General features: G+C 46.0%; 1 protein-coding gene across 2 annotated transcripts in view; it reads right to left on the minus strand.

The window, feature by feature from the left end:
- LOC122940097 (receptor-type tyrosine-protein phosphatase epsilon) overlaps nucleotides 1-8,475 on the minus strand; it is a 214,584-nt gene extending 206,109 nt beyond the window's left edge. The window contains exon 1 of one of the 2 annotated variants that reach the window (XM_044296443.1): nucleotides 8,182-8,475. In XM_044296443.1, coding sequence (XP_044152378.1) covers nucleotides 8,182-8,214 — 33 coding nt within the window. In that variant the 5' untranslated portion in view covers nucleotides 8,215-8,475. Of the gene's footprint in view, nucleotides 1-3,811; nucleotides 4,047-8,181 lie in introns of those variants that run through there. The other variant, XM_044296445.1, reaches the window with a different exon arrangement.
- Nucleotides 8,476-19,727: the final 11,252 nt, after the last annotated feature.

A 19,727-nucleotide genomic window follows, 5' to 3' on the forward strand; every position in this document is an offset into this window, starting at 1 on the left:
TGAGCTGTTATCATGGGAGAATCTGCAGCCCGCCATATACTTCACCTACAGAGACTGCAATACCATTATGAGTCAGCCATCGAATTACACTGAGCAAAAATATAAACGCAAAACTTTTGGTTTTGCTCCCATTTTGCATGAGCTGAACTCAAAGATCTGAAACATTTTCTACATACACAAAAGACCCATTACTCTCAAATATTGTTCACAAATCTGTCTAAATCTGTGTTAGCGAGCACTTCTCCTTTGCCGAGATAATCCATCCCACCTCACAGGTGTGGCATATGAAGGTGCTGATTAGACAGCATGAATATTGCACAGGTGTGCTTTAGACTGCCCACAATAAAAGACCACTCTGAAATGTACACAGTTTTGCTTTACTGGGGGGGGGGGGGTCAAAAAACCAATCAGTATCTGGTGTGGCCACCATTTGCCTCACGCAGTGCAGCACATCTCCGTCACATAGAGTTGATCAGGTTGTTGATTGTGGCCTGTGGAATGTTGGTCCACTCCTCTTCAATAGCTGTGCGAAGTTGCAGAATATTGGCAGGAACTGGAACACGCTGTCGTATACGCCGATCCAGAGCATCCCAAACATGCTCAATGGGTGACATGTCCGGTGAGTATGCTGGCCATGCAAGAACTGGGATGTTTTCAGCTTCCAGGAATTGTGTACAGATCCTTGCAATATGGGGCTGTGCATTATCATGCTGCAGCATGAGGTGATGGTCGTGGATGAATGGCACAACAATGGGCCTCAGGATCTCGTCACGGAATCTCTGTGCATTCAAAATGTCATCAATAAAATGCACCTGTGTTTTGTTGTCCATAACATACGCCTGCCCATACCATAACCCCACCGTCACCATGGGCCACTCGATCCACAACGTTGACGACAGCAATCCGCTCACGCTGTCTGCCATCTGCCCTGAACAGTGAAAACCGAGACTCATCCGTGAACAGAACGCCTCTCCAATGTGCCAGACGCCATCGAATGTGAGCATTTGCCCACTCAAGTCGGTTACGACGATGAACTGCAGTCAGGTCCAGACCCCGATGAGGACGACGAGCAGATGAGCTTCCTGAGACGGTTTCTGACAGTTTGTGCAGAAATTCTTTGGTTATGCAAACAGATTGTTTCTGTAGCTGTCTGGGTGTCTGGTCTCAGACGATCATGGAGGTGAACATGCTGGATGTGGAGGTCCTAGGCTGGTGTGGTTACACGTGGTCTGTGGTTGTGAGGCCGGTTGGATGTACTGCCAAATTCTCTGAAACGCCATTGGAGAGAAATGAACACTCATAGCACGGGCAACAGCTCTAGTAGACATTCCTGCAGTCAGCATGCCAATTGCACGCTCCCTCAAACGTTGCGACATCTGTGGCATGGTGCTGTGTGATCAAACTGCACATTTCAGAGTGGACTTTTGTTGTGGGCAGTCTAAGGCACACCTGTGCAATATTCATGCTGTCTAATCAGCACCTTGATGGGGTCCATCATGATGTCCGTCATTTAACCAGCGTGGTGACGGGGCTTCCAGGACGGACGTAAACTAAACCTCACACTGGATTAACTGCAGCAAACTCCCAGCTGTGAGAAGTATTCTACCTGTGTGGGGTTTACGCCTCTGGGTGGAAACAACACATCTTTTCATTGTTTTTATCCACTGACAAAAGCTGGACAACCCCTTTAAGGCCCTCGGTCTACCAATTGTTAGAACTGGAGAGCTGCTGCGAATAGCTGCTCTCACTCTGGAGGACTGCTGCCATCGCTGCTTTACACGGCCGCCTACTGACCTCGATGTGCAGGCAAATATCATCCTCAGCAGGATCTATGCAAATAAAAAGAATTGTCCAAAGTTGACACCCGCTTTTCGAAATGGAGACTGGGTGACATTCAGTTTGTTACTGCCAGAATGGCAGCTGTGACCCCGGCCATCGGGGAAAGCAGCTACTAAAGGATTACGTATAACATGGTAAGGGAGAATCGCCTGGACCACGGGATCAGACTATACAGGATTCGTCTTTTGTAGGTCTGTATAGGAGCTGCATATACAAAACGGTAGACCTTTTTTGACCAGTAAAAAAACGTGCAGAGAGTGACGCACAGGAATGGTGCAAACAATGGAGGAGGTGCTCTTTTTTGACCAGTACTGTTTGTAAAGTTGCTTGGTTTGGACCTACCCTCTAATTTCCATTTTTGAATGCGAAATGCATCTTGACCTTTGCTTCCGATATTGTGATCCTCAGCATGACGGGTCAGCTTCATTACTGGTCATTAAAAAACAGCTGACAACTGGGAAATGTCCCAGTACAGCATGTAGCGGCGGCACATTTGACGTCCTCAGCAGAGCGCTACATTTACAGCATTTTTCCATTCAGTGTTCAGGATTTCTACCGCTATGGATGTGACAGTCCCCGGCTAAAAGAGTGCTAGGCAATCACAGCGATCAGCAGTCAGGTTCTCTCCCACTCCCCCATTACTTCCTCCATATACATGCATGCTAAGCCGAGCATGCATGTGTCCTGAATGGGGAGAAAGACACTGTTAGACGCCTTTGGCGCTAGCTTGTCTCCCCCAAAATAGGATTGGACAGCGGAAACCCAGGCTCCCATGTGCATACTTCTGGCCCTAGAAGTGACGTCCTGTCCATAGCCAGGCCGGAAACCGGGTAAAGGAAGCGATATTTATGGGAGCTCAGTTCCATCCTTCAGCTGCCTTCTGAGCTGTGATAAGGAGAGAGCTGCAGAAAAGGACAGCCCCCCCCCCCCCCCAGCTGCAGCACAAAGGACACTCCCCCTGAGCTACCAACTTGAAATAAATCTAGCAGCGTACTTGGAGCAATAAATGGGAAGAGCACTGGAACCATGTAAGGTACAGGGCTGGTGCTAGCGCCACCTACTGTTTGCCCTATTTCTACATTATCTGTCCAGCTCACTGAGGTGGATGCACATGCTCAGTTTCATCCTTCAACTGCCACCAGCTGCAGCAGAAAGGACACATCCCCTGAGAAAGTGCACACCCCATGAGCTGGAAGCTTAAAATAAATCTAGCAGAGCAATTTGAGCAATGAATGGCGAGATCTCTGGATCCATGAGAGGTAAATGACTGGTTCTTTGTTAGAAAGAGACTGCCATGCCCTATATGATGTCGGATTTTCATTTTGTACATTACTCATGGGATAATCCCTTTTAAGATGGGTTTGCAGGATCTGCTGGGTCTTGTAAAGTCTGCTTTCATAATCACTGCTTACTAGAAGGGGACCCCAGCAGACAGCTGTAATCTGCTTAGGAGCCCAGCAGTGTGTGTTCAATTTCCCTGCAGCACCCCTGCAGGTGAAATGGAGTATTACATGTTACACAATGTCTGTCCATGTAATGGGTCCTCCAGAGAGAGTCTCTTTTCCATCTAATTGATGGCAGTCCCAAAACCAGGACCCCCCCCCACCCTTCTATAATTACTGAAAACTTCCTAACAGAGCATTTGAAAATAAAATGGGAAACCAGGCGACCCATTTAACGAATACTGTCAGGGCCCTACTGGGGTTATCACCCTGCTTCCCCAGAAACAGATAAAGCCAAGGAAACCGCTAAGCAGAGCAAAGCGGGACAACCAAAGAACGGACATTTCTCATGGTCACCATACATTTATCTCTGTATTGGATTTTTAGGCTCTGACCTCATCTCTCCATTTCCTCAAGACAGCATTTACAGGAAGCGAGGATTTCCTAAGACCCCAGTTTAAATAAACACATAGAGGCATATAGATACAGATTAGACATCATATACAGCATATCCACAGGATAGAAAATACCTGATAAGTGCCGCTCATTCCAGCCGGTCCCATAACAGAAGTAAATGGAGAGATGGCCGCGCTTGCAGATGGCCTCTAATGATTGTTAGGGCATGCTAGGAGTTGTAGTTTCCTGACAGACACAGCATGCCCTCTGCTGCGCTGCACCCACGGGCCTGAATGCTGCAAGGATGACCATTAACTGTACACTTATCTTCTGGTATCTACAGAAACACTTACACCATGAGACTGTGCGGCTGGGATGGAAGCACGCAAGTCTAGTTCTGGCTGAGGAAGGATGAGGTTGTGTCATTTTGCAGGAAGCCGTCCTCCCAACGTGTAAAAGAAGTGTGTTTGAAAAGTACTGCAAACAAGAGGTAGCGATAACATGGGACTCCAGCACCTACTTCACATTTATCTACCTCATTATCTATCTATCTATCTATCTATCTATCTAATTTTTCAGACTATAAGACACACTTTTTCCCCTCCAAAGTGAGGGAAAAGTGGCAGTGCGTCTTATAGTCTGAATGCATACAGCATACAGAAGGCGCGGGGAGGGGTGAGGGAAGCGCTGCACTGGCTGCACTCACCCTCTCTGGTCTTCTTCCAGGGGCCATGCTGTAGAGTCCTGACTGCATACAGCGTCAGGAGGTAGTGCATGTGGGCGCGCGCTATGACCTGATGCTGTGTGACATCAGGTCACAGTGCAGCGCGGGCTGGAAGAAGACAGGATTCGTGCTGTCCGGAGAAAGCGAGGTAAGTTTATTTTTTTTATTTTTTTTTTAACGTCTTATCTGAGGCTGATGGGGATCAGATCTGAGTCTGACGGGGTCTGATCTGGGGCTGATGAGATCTGATCTGAGTCTGATGAGATCTGATCTGGGGCTGATGGGGTCTGATCTGGGTCTGATGAGATCTGATCTGGGGCTGATGGGGTCTGATCTGGGTCTGATGAGATCTGATCTGAGGCTGATGAGATCTGATCTGAGGCTGATGGGGTCTGATCTGGGGCTGATGAGATCTGATCTGAGGCTGATGGGGTCTGATCTGGGGCTGATGAGATCCGATCTGAGGCCGATAGGGTCTGATCTGGGGCTGATGAGATCCGATCTGAGGCTGATGAGATCTGATCTGAGGATGATGAGACCTGATCTGAGGCTGATGGGGTCTGATCTGGGGCTGATGAGATCTGAGGCTGATGGGGGTCTGATCTGAGGCTGATGGGGGTCTGATCTGAGGCTGATGGGGGTCTGATCTGAGGCTGATAGGGGTCTGATCTGAGGCTGATGGGGGTCTGATCTGAGGCTGATGGGGTCTGATCTGAGGCTGATGAGGTCTGATCTGAGGCTGATGGGGTCTGATCTGGGGCTGATGGACTCTGATTTGAGGCTGATGGGGGTATGATCTGGGGCTGATGGACTCTGATTTGAGGCTGATGGGGGTATGATCTGGGGCTGATGGGGTCTGATTTGAGGTTAATGGGGTCTGGTCTGGGGCTGATGGGCTCTGATCTGAGGCTGATGGGGGTCTGATCTGAGGCTAATGGGGTCGATCTGAGGCTGATGGGGGTCTGATCTAAGGCTAATGGGGTCTGATATGAGGCTGATGGGGGTCTGATTTAAGGCTGATGGGGTCTGATCTGAGGTTGATGGGGTCTGATCTGAGGTTGATGGGGTCTGATCTGAGGCTGATGGGGGTCTGATCTGAGGCTGATGGGGGTCTGATCTGAGGCTGATGGGGGTCTGATCTGAGGCTGATGGCGTCTTTTACAGAGATATGGATCTGGAAACACACAGAAGTCCTCCCGTGCACTTCGGGGTCTGTGCCTCCACACCGTAAAAGATAAGACATGTCCTATCTTCGTCCGCACTGCTGGTGCAGACGGTCAGCGCCTGTGTTTTGCGGAACTTCGGTATGCAGTCCACAAAACCGCCACGGACATCTAAAGGTTGTGTGAATGCATCCTTGGACAGCTGGGTGGGAGATCTGAGACAGCAACCCTATTGACTGTCGCCCAGCCTTCCCAGAAACAGATCATACCCAAAAACCAGATCCCCCTCTTTTAGTAGCATCGGCACCGCTCAGCCCGGTTATTCTTCTGATCTCATGGCGTTGGCCACATAATTAAGTCAAAACAAAGCATCTACAGGACATAAAGCATTTGTGGAATTCTGTGGGAAGAAGGCTCCAAACACAATATACAGAAGGCTTTATTCTGAGGGGCTCACAGCGCAGGGCCGCAGGAAAGGGGTGCATTTAATAGTCACACCACGCGGCTGATTGTGCCCCCCTAGATACTTGTGTCTACTGGGACGAAGAAGGAAACATCCGCAGGAAGATCTGGGGAGGTCTCTGAACATCATATCCCAACACAAGAGTCAGAATGTACAGTCACACGTGCAAATAATCCGAAATCGGACTGGTGGGGGGGTATCCAGTATATAATAATGGTCTTATAAATATTAGATAACAGATATTAGATTAATACATAGGTGATAGTAGTCCCATTGTGATAGACAATTCCCAGAATACAAATCACAGGACAAGCTGGATGAAGACATGGAGCCGTGTATGAACCGTACCATTGACACTAAAATTCAAGACACAGACAAGGCAGCCTCTGCAGCGGCACAGAATACCAATCACAGTCATCACTGTGTGGCACCATGCTCTGCGACCCTCTAACTGGTGCAAAACTACAAGTCCCATCATGTGGCCAGCCTCTTCTCAGGAGCTGTACCCACATGGCAGGGGACATGGGAATACACTACTTGCCTGCTAGTATAAAGCTGCCTTCCTATTGGCTGGTGGAGGACATGTGACTCTCTGATTTGCGATGCATTAAATGCAGCTTCTCCACCAGAGTACCCACATCTTCTGCAGTCACGCTGGAGGCGAGAGGATCTGCAGGCACTGGGCGGGATGCTCTGCATCACATATGGTCTGTGCAGGACACTGTGCTCTTAGTATGAGGTTCTGCATCAGCTGCACCCTTTGTACCCCGATACTCCCCCCTGTGACATAATGCTGCTATCCAAGCATTACTTTATAATGTGCAGAATTACTGGGACACTACAGTGCTCTGCCTTGTAGAAAGAGGTTCTGCATCAGCTGTGGTCTGTGAATAACATGTGCTCTGCCTTGTGAGAAAGAAGTTCTGCATCAGCTGTGGTCTGCAACCTAGGCTATGCCTTGCAGGAAGAGGTTCTGCATCAGCTGTGGTGTGTAACCTATGTTGTGCCTTGCATGAAGAGGTTCTGCATCAGCTGTGGTGTGTAACCTATGTTGTGCCTTGCAGGAAGAGGTTCTGCATCAGCTGTGGTGTGTAACCTATGTTGTGCCTTGTGAGAAAGAGGTTCTGCAACAGCTGTGGTCTGTAACCTGTGTTGTGCCTTGTGAGAAAGAGGTTCTGCAACAGCTGTGGTCTGTAACCTAGCTATGTCCTGTAGGAAGAGGTTCTGCATCAGCTGTGGTGTGTAACCTAGCTATGTCCTGTAGGAAGAGGTTCTGTATCAGCTGTGGTGTGTAACCTATGCTGTGCCTTGCAGGAAGAGGTTCTGCATCAGCTGTGGTGTGTAACCTATGTTGTGCCTTGTAGGAAGAGGTTCTGCATCAGCTGTGGTGTGTAACCTAGCTATGTCCTGTAGGAAGAGGTTCTGCATCAGCTGTGGTGTGTAACCTATGTTGTGCCTTGCAGGAAGAGGTTCTGCATCAGCTGTGGTGTGTAACCTGTGCTATGTCCTGTAGGAAGAGGTTCTGCATTAGCTGTGGTCTGTAATCTGTGCTGTGCCTTGCAGGAAGAGGTTCTGCATCAGCTGTGGTGTGTAACCTATGCTGTGCCTTGTAGGAAGAGGTTCTGCATCAGCTGTGGTGTGTAATCTGTGCTGTGCCTTGCAGGAAGAGGTTCTGCATCAGCTGTGGTCTGTAACCTATGCTATGTCCTGTAGGAAGAGGTTCTGCATCAGCTGCGGTCTGTAATCTGTGCTGTGCCTTGCAGGAAGAGGTTCTGCATCAGCTGTGGTGTGTAACCTATGTTGTGCCTTGTAGGAAGAGGTTCTGCATCAGCTGTGGTCTGTAATCTATGCTGTGCCTTGCAGGAAGAGGTTCTGCATCAGCTGTGGTCTGTAATCTATGCTGTGCCTTGTAGGAAGAGGTTCTGCATCAGCTAATAACCTATGCAGTCCCTCGTAGTAGTGAGGTTCTGCATCAGCTGCGGTCCTTGCAGAACATGACATGTGCATCTAAATCTATGCGAGCACTGACATCCACCCACTGCTCCTCTATCCTCCTACCTCGCAGCCATGAGGTTCTGCATCAGCTGCGGTCCTATGCGCCCCCCACCTCATTCCTCCACAGAACACACATCCCCCGGGGGCAGAAGTTCTTACTTGTAGGCTGCAGTGCGCCTCCGGAGCTGTCATCGCCTGGCGCGCGTTCACACTGGAGCGGCTGCCCGTGCGCTGCTCTCCCCGGGGCCGCCGCTGCTCTCCCCGCAGCCGCTGCGCCTCATGTCCCGGCCAGTGAGAAACAATCCTCCCATGGGCAGCCGGTGCCAGAGCTGTGGGCAGCGGTGAATGCCAGGCACTGCCCTACACCGTCCGCATCCTCAGCGCAGTGTGTGAACCGGGGCCAGGGCTGGAAGTCACAGGCAGCCTATCCCACACACTGGAGGGGCAGCCTCCCTCTACTGTACATGTCAGTCAGCTCCATGAATGGGAAGAGCCTCCTCCTCCTCCACCTCCTCCTCCTCCTCCTCCTGCATCATCTCAGAGCTCCCTCTACAATCTGGAGTTACCTTCTCCCTACCAGAGGGTCATACAACTAGTGAGATAGATAGATAGATAGATAGATGATAGATAGATAGATAGATAGACAGACAGATAGATTAGATAGATAATAAGAGATAGATGATGGATATGGATGGATGTACAGATTAGATAGATAGATAGATAGATAGATAGATAGATAGATAGATAGATAGATAATAAGAGATAATGGATAGATAGATAGATAGATAGATAGATAGATAGATAGATAGATAGATAGATAGAGATAGATAGATAATAAGAGATAGATAGAGAGAGAGATAGATATGAGATATATAGATAATAAGAGATAGATGATGGATATGGATGGATGTACAGATTAGATAGTAGGGAGGGCTACTGGGGAGACAGACATTTCTGTAATATTCTTGCCTCACTCACTATAACTCTCAATGCTGGATATTATCGGGACAAGCCTAGAGATTTTAGGTGTGACAACTGTTTCCATTCACTGACAGCAAGCTATAAACAGGGTGATGGGAGCCATAGAAACCTGTTAACTAGTGGGGCAGAGCACAAAGACTCGGAGCCCTGCCAAACACATCAGGCTGGGAATGAAGTGATACAATTGTTGCTGCAATAAAGATCAATGTAAGTTCCTCAATTTATAACATTTCTGGCTTCAGAGCTGCGCTCACCCTGTGGAGTACTGTGTACAGGGTTGTCTCAAGGTAGTGACCTCTAGAGGCAGACTGCTGTCATTACAAGGACATTTAGGCAGTGCACATGGGATGTGTAGATTTTATTGCTGCACTTGTGTTTATAATAGGAATAAATCACACAATGCAGTAAGGGACACATTGACAAACAGATAAAACTCGCGTCCGGCCTGTGGGTTCAGCAGTTAACTGCTGTTTTGCTGGCCTTGAAATGCCATCTCTGCAGAGATGATCTGCCTCAGGTTCCTTCCTATTACAGGATGTGAACTTGAGGGTCCTGGGACTGAGCATTGGGGCCTGGATTAACCCCTTAATGCATGATCACGTACATTTACATCATTATACTTAAGGGGTTGTATGGAGCGGACTGCCGCACTGAGCCCCCTCCATATGCGGTGGGTGCCAGCTGTCCGTGTTTCAGCAGCGGTCTCCTGCATTATGGGCTGATCTGTATTTCCCCCGTTTCTATCTCTTAGTTTTTATGAACAGTTTTTATTATTTTATATGTAATGTTTAGCTTCAATAATATAGAATAAATAGTCCGCTTTGTGCAACGCTCGCTTACGTAACACACCTTCTACTGACATAACTGACATCACTGTGTTTATTATACCTGTACTGTGACATCACTGTGTATATTATACCTGTACTGTGACATCACTGTGTTTATTATCCCTGTACTGTGACATCACTGTGTATATTATCCCTGTACTGTGACATCACTGTGTTTATTATTCCTGTACTGTGACATCACTGTGTTTATTATACCTGTACTGTGACATCACTGTGTTATTATACCTGTACTGTGACATCACTGTGTTTATTATACCTGTACTGTGACATCACTGTGTATATTATCCCTGTACTGTGACATCACTGTGCATATTATCCCTGTACTGTGACATCACTGTGCTTATTATCCCTGTACTGTGACATCACTGTGTTTATTATTCCTGTACTGTGACATCACTGTGCTTATTATCCCTGTACTGTGACATCACTGTGTTTATTATCCCTGTACTGTGACATCACTGTGTATATTATCCCTGTACTGTGACATCACTGTGTTTATTATCCCTGTACTGTGACATCACTGTGCTTATTAATCCCTGTACTGTGACATCACTGTGTTTATTATCCCTGTACTGTGACATCACTGTGTATATTATCTCTGTACTGTGACATCACTGTGTTTATTATTCCTGTACTGTGACATCACTGTGCTTATTATCCCTGTACTGTGACATCACTGTGTTTATTATCCCTGTACTGTGACATCACTGTGTTTATTATCCTGTACTGTGACATCACTGTGTATATTATCCCTGTACTGTGACATCACTGTGTTTATTATCCCTGTACTGTGACATCACTGTGTATATTATCCCTGTACTGTGACATCACTGTGTTTACTATACCTGTACTGTGACATCACTGTGTTTATTATCCATGTACTTTGACATCACTGTGTTTATTATCCATGTACTTTGACATCACTGTGTTTATTATCTCTGTACTGTGACATCACAGTGTTTATTATCTCTGTACTGTGACATCACAGTGTTTATTACCCCTGTACTGTGACATCATTGTGTTTATTTCCTGTACTGTGACATCACTGTGTTTATTATTCTGTACTGTGACATCACTGTGTTTATTATCCCTGTACTGTGACATCACTGTGGTTATTATCCTGTACTGTGACATCACTGTGTTTATTATCCCTGTACTGTTGACATCACGTGTGTATATTACCCTGTACTGTGACATCACTGTGGTTATTATCCTGTACTGTGACATCACTGTGTTTATTATCCCTGTACTGTGACATCACTGTGGTTATTATCCTGTACTTGGACATCACTGTGTTTATTATCTCTGTACTGTGACATCACTGTGTTATTATCCCTGTACTGGACATCACTGTGTTTATTATCCTGTACTGTGACATCACTGTGCTTATTTCCTGTACTGTGACATCACTGTGTTTATTATCTCCTGTACTGTGACATCACTGTGTTTATTATCCCTGTACTGTGACATCACTGTGTTTATTATCTCCTGTACTGTGACATCACTGTGTTTATTATCCCTGTACTGTGACATCACTGTGTTTATTATCTCCTGTACTGTGACATCACTGTGTTTATTATCCCTGTACTGTGACATCACTGTGTTTTAATGTCCTGTACTGTGACATCACTGTGTTTATTATCCCTGTACTGTGACATCACTGTGTTTATTATCTGTACTGTGTACATCACTGTGTTTTATTATCCCTGTACTGTGACATCACTGTGTTTATTATCCTGTACTGGACATCACTGTGTTTAATTATCCCTGTACTGTGACATCACTGTGTTTATTTATCCTGTACTGTGACATCACTGTGGTTATTATCCTGTACTGTGTACATCACTGTGTTTAATTATACCTGTACTGTGACATCCACTGTGGTTATTACTCCTGTACTGTGACTCACTGTGTTTATTATCCTGTACTGTGACATCACTGTGTTTATTATCTCTGTACTGTGACATCCTGTGTTTATTATCTCTGTACTGTGACATCACTGTGTTTATTATCCCTGTACTGTGACATCACTTGTGTTTATTATCTCTGTACTGTGACATCACTGTGTTATTATCCCTGTATCTGTGACATCCACTGTGTTTTATGTCTGTACTGTGACATCACTGTGTTTAATTATCCCGTACTGTGACATCACTGTGTTTATTATCCCTGTACTGTGACATCACTGTTTTTATTATCCCCGTACTGTGACATCACTGTGTTTATTATCTCTGTACTGTGGCATCACTGTTTTTATTATCCCTGTACTGTGACCTCACTGTGTTTATTATCCCTGTACTGTGACATCACTGTGTTTATTATCCCTGTACTGTGACATCACTGTGTTTATTATCTCTGTACTGCGACATCACTGTGTTTATTATCCCTGCACTGTGACATCACTGTCTTTATTATCCCTGTACTGTGACATCACTGTGTTTATTATCCCCTTACTGTGACATCACTGTGGTTATTACTCCTGTACTGTGACCTCACTGTGTTTATTATCCCTGTACTGTGACATCACTGTGGTTATTACTCCTGTACTGTGACCTCACTGTGTTTATTATCCCTGTACTGTGACATCACTGTGTTTATTATCCCTGTACTGTGACATCACTGTGGTTATTACTCCTGTACTGTGACTAGTGTTAAGCGAATTGAAGTTGACGAAGTGGCATTCGATCCGAATTTCAGGAAAAATTTCATTCCAAATTTCCTCGCTCTTCGTGGTAGCGAATCAGATTTTTCCCAAAATGGCTGCTGCACATGTTACAAAGTGAAAGTAAGAATCCCTGGAACGAGGGAGCACCCACAATGCCATGCAGACAGCCAATCAGCAGACAGCCCCTGTGATGTCACAGGCCTATAAAAAGCCTCCTCATGCCCGGTCCCCGTTGTTTTACAGTGAACTTAGTGCAGGGAGAGACGTTATAGGCGCTAAGGACAGTGATTAGAAAAGACTTTATTAAAAATTCAAACGACTGAGCAGTTCAGGGAAAGATCATTCATAGTGTAGGGAAAGGATAGGGAGGCATCATCCACACTGTAGGGAGAGAGCAGGGACCAATAGGAGAGTGTAGAGCCTGGGTATTAGGAGCCATTCTATTACACCTTGCTGCACTAATTGGGGATCCTAAAAGTGATCTATTACTACAGATTTTAGGTTGTTTACATTCTTTTATGCATAAGTAATTCCATTAATCCTTGATTCTTTAATTGGGGTGAACTTGCGGTCTGATACCGATTTTGGGGTGCTCACGTTCTGTTATACATAAGTAAATCAATGGGAGCTCTGTAAAATCTGTATGCAATGAACTCCCCCTAGTGGCGGCTGCAGGCAGCCAGAATTCTGTCATGTATTGCTATGGCTGTGTGAAGCAGGAGCTCTCTATAACACAAACCAGAGCTGCGTCCCCTAATAATATTATTGTGGGTAAAAAAAAAAAGCCCTTTGCAAAACCAATACTGAGCTGAGTTTGAAGGTCTTATGAGCTCTTGCCTTTAGTGCATTGCATGACCGCTGCTAGAGGCAAAGTCGGACCGGCCCACCAGAGTACCAGAAGATCCTCAATGGGCCAAAGCTCTGACAATAAGGGACCCCTAATAAAACAAGACCCTTAATATCTTATGTAGAAATGAGGATGGGTCCTCAGAATCATTTCCTCTGATGGGCCCAAGGGACGGCAATCCGATGCCTATGAACCTCAAATGATTTTAAAATGAAAGCTAATACCTAATAATTGTGCAGTAACTGAAGTGCTGCTACCCCTGCACACGGCATTCATATGTCTTCTGTTTTTATGACTGCTGTCTCTTTAAGAGCAACCTCGTTTGCGTAACTTCTAATAAGCAAGCAGGATACTGGAAGTTTTGTCATTTCATCACAAGCGGTGTAAGGATGACTCAGTGCTGGTTGTCAGTAATTTTCAGATGTTCTTCTGCAAAAAGGAAGTTGACAACCTTGGCGAATTCTTCAGCATTCTAATCTGTGAACCAAAATATGAATTTATTTTGCAACCACTGTTCCGGATCTTAAGGGGTGTAGATTGTACTGTATTTAAAAAAGAGTTTTCCAGGACTGCAATATTGATGACCTATCAGCACAGCGCCATCCATAATATGGTGGCTGTGCTTGGTATTGCAGCCCGACCCATTCACCTCAGACTAAGCTGCACCTAGGCCATGTGACCAATGAATGTGACATCACTGGCCTAGGAGGAGACCGCAGAGGTCACCAAAGTGCCGTAGTCTCTTCAAACAGCAGATCAGTGAGCGTGTCAGGAGTCAGCCCCCCACCGCTCAGATCCTCAGGATACATCATCAGTATTGTACTCCTGGAAAACCCTTTTAAAGGCTATGTACACTTTCAGGAGCAATTTTTTTTTATGATTTACATTTTACTCATTTTGGGCAAAAAAATCATAATATTTCAATTGGTCTTTATTCTGTCACAGAGGGTTAACTGTCTAGCTATGTGAATTTTACTTTCACCTTCTTTTTGTGCCAGTTATCTAATAACCCTTATCTCTAATTTACTAAGAGGTCATCATAAGCACTTATTTCACATTCTTAGGCCTCATGCACACGGCCGTTGTTGTGGTCTGCATCCGAGCCACATATTTTTTGCGGCTCGGGTGCAGACCCATTCATTTCAATGGGGCCGCAAAAGATGCGGACAGCACTCCGTGTGCTGTCCGCATCCGTTGCTCCGTTCCGTGACCCCGCAAAAAAATATAGCATGTCCTATTCTTGTCCGTTTTGCGGACAAGAATAGGCATTTTTACAATGGGCCGCCCATTCCGTTACGCAAATTGCAGAAGGCACACGGGCGGCTTTCGTTTTTTGTGGATCCACGGTTTGCGGACTGCAAAAAACGGAACGGTCGTGTGCATGAAGCCTTATCAGTAAGATAAGAACTGAGCTACAATGACTGGTTGTAAGGTCAGAGATCAGAGATAAGGAGCTGTCATCTGAGCTGCCTGACGGAACAGAGTAAAAATACAGAGCATGCTACCAGAGAATCTCAAGGTTGTACAGAGAAAGGGGCTCAAAACTTTTTATAAAGAACAATTGAAAAAAATTGCTTTTTAGCTCAAAATGAGTACAATGCTGCAATAAAAAAAGGCCCCTAAAGGTGTACATAACTAGCATAAAAAAAACTATCACTGTAGTTACCGATTATAGATCCTCTATTAACCCCTCCACCAACCAAATTATATAAACCAATATAGACTGAGACATATGAGATAATCATCCAGGACCACCATGAATAATGGATACCTGTATCATAATAGCTTCCACATTGTATCTAACAGCGTCAGTATAACAAGGCAGTCAATGCCTGTGGGAACCATCCTGTCAGTCCTGTAGGTTTCAAGTCTGCATAGGGATTCTGCACTGACCATTGCTTGCTATTATGATGTGATGGTGCCGGTGTCCCTACTCACAGTGCAGCGGTAATCACATGAAGCACCCTACCCACCTGCGTATGGCCTGTACCTTCAGAATCAACAGAGTTTGGATTTGCATTTATAAACACTACCTTCATCATTGCCCGGCGTGACTCGTAATAGCAACCTCCAGTCACTCCAGGCTGGACTGAATATTACATCTCTGTCAACCAAACTTTCTGGCAAGTGCACATTGTGACTTTTGTGATTTTAAGGCTTTCCAGCTGGACGGAAAAAAAAATAATAGACAAGCGAGTTGCTAGGAAACAGAACACCAGGGAATAGCACTCGCTTTCCTGCCCCTAAATTAGTTCTGTAATCTAAATTCTGCCGGGAAGTCTGTCCTCTGCTCCTGGAGGCATGGTTATTTCTTCCCTAAGGAGACTCTGAAACTGTAAAATTCTAAACTCATGTGAAGAAGTTACAATGGAGAAAACATACTTTATCCTATGATTGATGTACAAATGGAAATCAGACATCATACAGTACATGACAATCTCTTTCTAACAAAGCTAGAACCAGCCCTTTACCTCCCATGGGTACAGAGATCTCCTCATTCATTGCTCCAATTGTTCTGCTAGATTCAATTCAAGCTGGTAGCTCAGGGGTTTGTCCTTTCTCAGGGGGCAGGTCTGTTCTGCTGCAGCTCTCTCCCTATCACAGCTCAGAGGGTTTGTCCTTTCTCAGGGGACAGGTCTGTTCTGCTGCAGCCCTCTCCCTATCACAGCTCAGGGGTGTGTCCTTTCTCAGGGGGCAGGTCTGTTCTGCTGCAGCTCTCTCCCTATCACAGCTCAGGGGTGTGTCCTTTCTCAGGGGGCAGGTCTGTTCTGCTGTAGCTCTCTCCCTATCACAGCTCAGAGGGTGTGTCCTTTCTCAGGGGGCAGGTCTGTTCTGCTGCAGCTCTCTCCCTATCACAGCTCAGAGGGTTTGTCCTTTCTCAGGGGGCAGGTCTGTTCTGCTGCAGCTCTCTCCCTATCACAGCTCAGAGGGTTTGTCCTTTCTCAGGTGGCAGGTCTGTTCTGCTGCAGCTCTCTCCCTATCACAGCTCAGGGGTGTGTCCTTTCTCAGGGGGCACGTCTGTTCTGCTGCAGCTCTCTCCCTATCACAGCTCAGGGGTGTGTCCTTTCTCAGTGAGCAGGTCTGTTCTGCTGCAGCTCTCTCCCTATCACAGCTCAGGGGCGTGTCCTTTCTCAGGGGGCAGGTCTGTTCTGCTGTAGCTCTCTCCCTATCACAGCTCAGAGGGTTTGTCCTTTCTCAGGGGGCAGGTCTGTTCTGCTGCAGCTCTCTCCCTATCACAACTCAGAGGGTTTGTCCTTTCTCAGGGGGCAGGTCTGTTCTGCTGCAGCTCTCTCCCTATCACAGCTCAGAGGGTTTGTCCTTTCTCAGGTGGCAGGTCTGTTCTGCTGCAGCTCTCTCCCTATCACAGCTCAGGGGTGTGTCCTTTCTCAGGGGGCACGTCTGTTCTGCTGCAGCTCTCTCCCTATCACAGCTCAGGGGTGTGTCCTTTCTCAGTGAGCAGGTCTGTTCTGCTGCAGCTCTCTCCCTATCACAGCTCAGGGGTGTGTCGTTTCTCAGGGGGCAGGTCTGTTCTGCTGTAGCTCTCTCCCTATCACAGCTCAGAGGGTTTGTCCTTTCTCAGGGGGCAGGTCTGTTCTGCTGCAGCTCTCTCCCTATCACAGCTCAGAGGGTTTGTCCTTTCTCAGGGGGCAGGTCTGTTCTGCTGCAGCTCTCTCCCTATCACAGCTCAGAGGGTTTGTCCTTTCTCAGGGGGCAGGTCTGTTCTGCTGCAGCTCTCTCCCTATCACAGCTCAGAGGGTTTGTCCTTTCTCAGGGGGCAGGTCTGTTCTGCTGCAGCTCTCTCCCTATCACAGCTCAGAGGGTTTGTCCTTTCTCAGGGGGCAGGTCTGTTCTGCTGCAGCTCTCTCCCTATCACAGCTCAGAGGGTTTGTCCTTTCTCAGGGGGCAGGTCTGTTCTGCTGCAGCTCTCTCCCTATCACAGCTCAGAGGGTTTGTCCTTTCTCAGGGGGCAGGTCTGTTCTGCTGCAGCTCTCTCCCTATCACAGCTCAGAGGGTTTGTCCTTTCTCAGGGGGCAGGTCTGTTCTGCTGCAGCTCTCTCCCTATCACAGCTCTGGGGGTATGTTCTTTCTGCTGCAACTCCCTCTCTATCACAGCTCAGGGGGCATATCCTTTCTCAGTGGGCATGCCTGTTTCTGCTGCAGCTCTCTCCTTGTGGCTGTCACAGCTTCTAACACTAGATACAGCAGGTGGAAGTTGAAGGATGGAACTGAGCATGTGCGTCCACCTCAGTGCGGCGGACAAAAAAAATAAGGAAAAGAACAATCAGCAGGTGGTGCTATACAGATACATTTTATTGAATAATTCAGTGGCTATAGTAAGTTTTTAATTACATGTTGTTACAAAAATATTCTGATCCAGGTGCTGGATTACAAAATGTAGAATACTTTTCTTGGGACAACCCCTTTAATGCTCACCTAGATCCATTCCTATGCTGCTCCTCTTCCAGACCACCATATCAGAATGGATTGGACGGATACCGGATGGAGAGTGACGTTATCCGCTGGGCCCAATAGAATCTGTAATTAGAAATAGCGCCGCGGTACCAAATCTTCTATATGACTGCTTCAGTCCGTGGTACTAGTCATTGTAGTAGCATCCCATCATAAAAAATTAATCTTCTTACGCAATGCCTCGGCATTGAAAAGCATAGACTACTAAACTATACCAAAGAGTAAAAGAAAAAGTATGCCAAGACATAACTTCGCTACAGCTGCCAAGAAAACACCCCATGTGGAAGCCGTCAGGTCTATGGGGGACACTTAGCGTCTTCCGCAATGTAGGTTCTACACACAAGGCTGTTGAAGGACCTTCCTGTAGGACTTGAGTCATCACAAGGGCAAGGTCAAGAAGAGGAAGTAATATCTGAGTTTTAGGAATTTTTACCCCTGACCTGTATTTTTAGGTCTCTACTGCAGATACAATGTTAATTTACTCTGCCTTTTTATGCTGTGGTATTACATTTTAATTATACAGCGTGGACTACTTTTATGTGTTTACTCAGAGTCCATAGGCAGGGTTCAAATGACTGATGCAGAGGAGAACTTAAATGGGTTGTCTCACCTCCCACATTGGTGGCATATCACTATTCTTGTCTGCAAAATGGATAGGAATAGGAAATGTTCTATAAGCTGCTGCAATGCCTCACGCACATCACTATATACATCGTGGGGCCATCGAATCCCATGTATCCCATACACCGCACACCTTCAGACACTTGATTTCCCAGCTCAGCATACTGTACATAGGAGAAGGCGTTCACCTTACACCGCGCTGCCTGGTAATGGTTTCTTTGCCCGAAGGAAATGTATCACAATGACATCATATAATGGGAAACAGTCAGCACCAGGCTGTTGACACCTGACATATGATATGACACCCTCCGGGAAAGAGCCACTCAGCAAAAGCCAGCGATATTGTTTATAGTTCATATTTATTGATGGAAATTATGTCAGAATGGAAACAATGTTCCTAAAGGGATATTATTTTATTTATTTATTTTTTATTATGTGATTTAGCTATTAGATAAGGATTCATACGGTTTTCTAATATACATATATTTAAAGGAGTTCTCTGCTTTGAAAATGCTTGATAAATGGCGTAGTGCCCTGCAGCAGGGAGTACTTTGACATTTGGACATTTGTAGACATTTGCCTATATCCCTATGCCAAATTAAAATTTCTTACTTTATTTCTCTTGAAAAGGTTAACTTATACTGTTTATTACTGTTACTGCATTTTATATATATGTCGTGATATATATCCTGTTCATTATCATTGTATTTACATGGCTCTGTGGAAAGGGTTAATGAATACTGAGAGACTGTTAGGACTTTGATTGAGAAGCTGGCACAGCTTTTCCACAGCTGCCATAGGGTTTAAAGAAGACCATGGAGGGAAAAACTCAGACTTGTTTACCACCAAAACCAGACAGCCTGACCTTTTAAATGTCTGGATTTTAGCTCTGTTGTTATGTCTGGAAACTTGTTTTTGTCTGTAAAACCTGCTGTGTCATTGCCATTGAGTATCAATAAAACTTTAATGTAAGTCTATGAGAGACAGAAAGTGTGACATTGTATTTGTTTAGGCTGAGTTTCTCCACTCCACCCCTCCCACTAGAAGGTTCTAGTCAAGCAAAAACTGTATATAAGGAGAGCAGTCAGAGCCTCCAGTGTGCTGCAGTTAGGGAACAGTGCTTGGAAGAGGAAACTCTGCCAGACTACCTGAGTGACCAGAAGAAGCTGAGACTGGGATACGCTGCCACAGACCCTGGATCACAAGCCTTGGACCAGGGTACCAGCCTTCTGAAGAGAAAGAGGGACAACTAGCACATGCCTTTCCTCAGCAT

This window comes from Bufo gargarizans, chromosome 6 (genome assembly GCF_014858855.1).
Source record: "Bufo gargarizans isolate SCDJY-AF-19 chromosome 6, ASM1485885v1, whole genome shotgun sequence".
Taxonomy (NCBI): domain Eukaryota; kingdom Metazoa; phylum Chordata; class Amphibia; order Anura; family Bufonidae; genus Bufo; species Bufo gargarizans.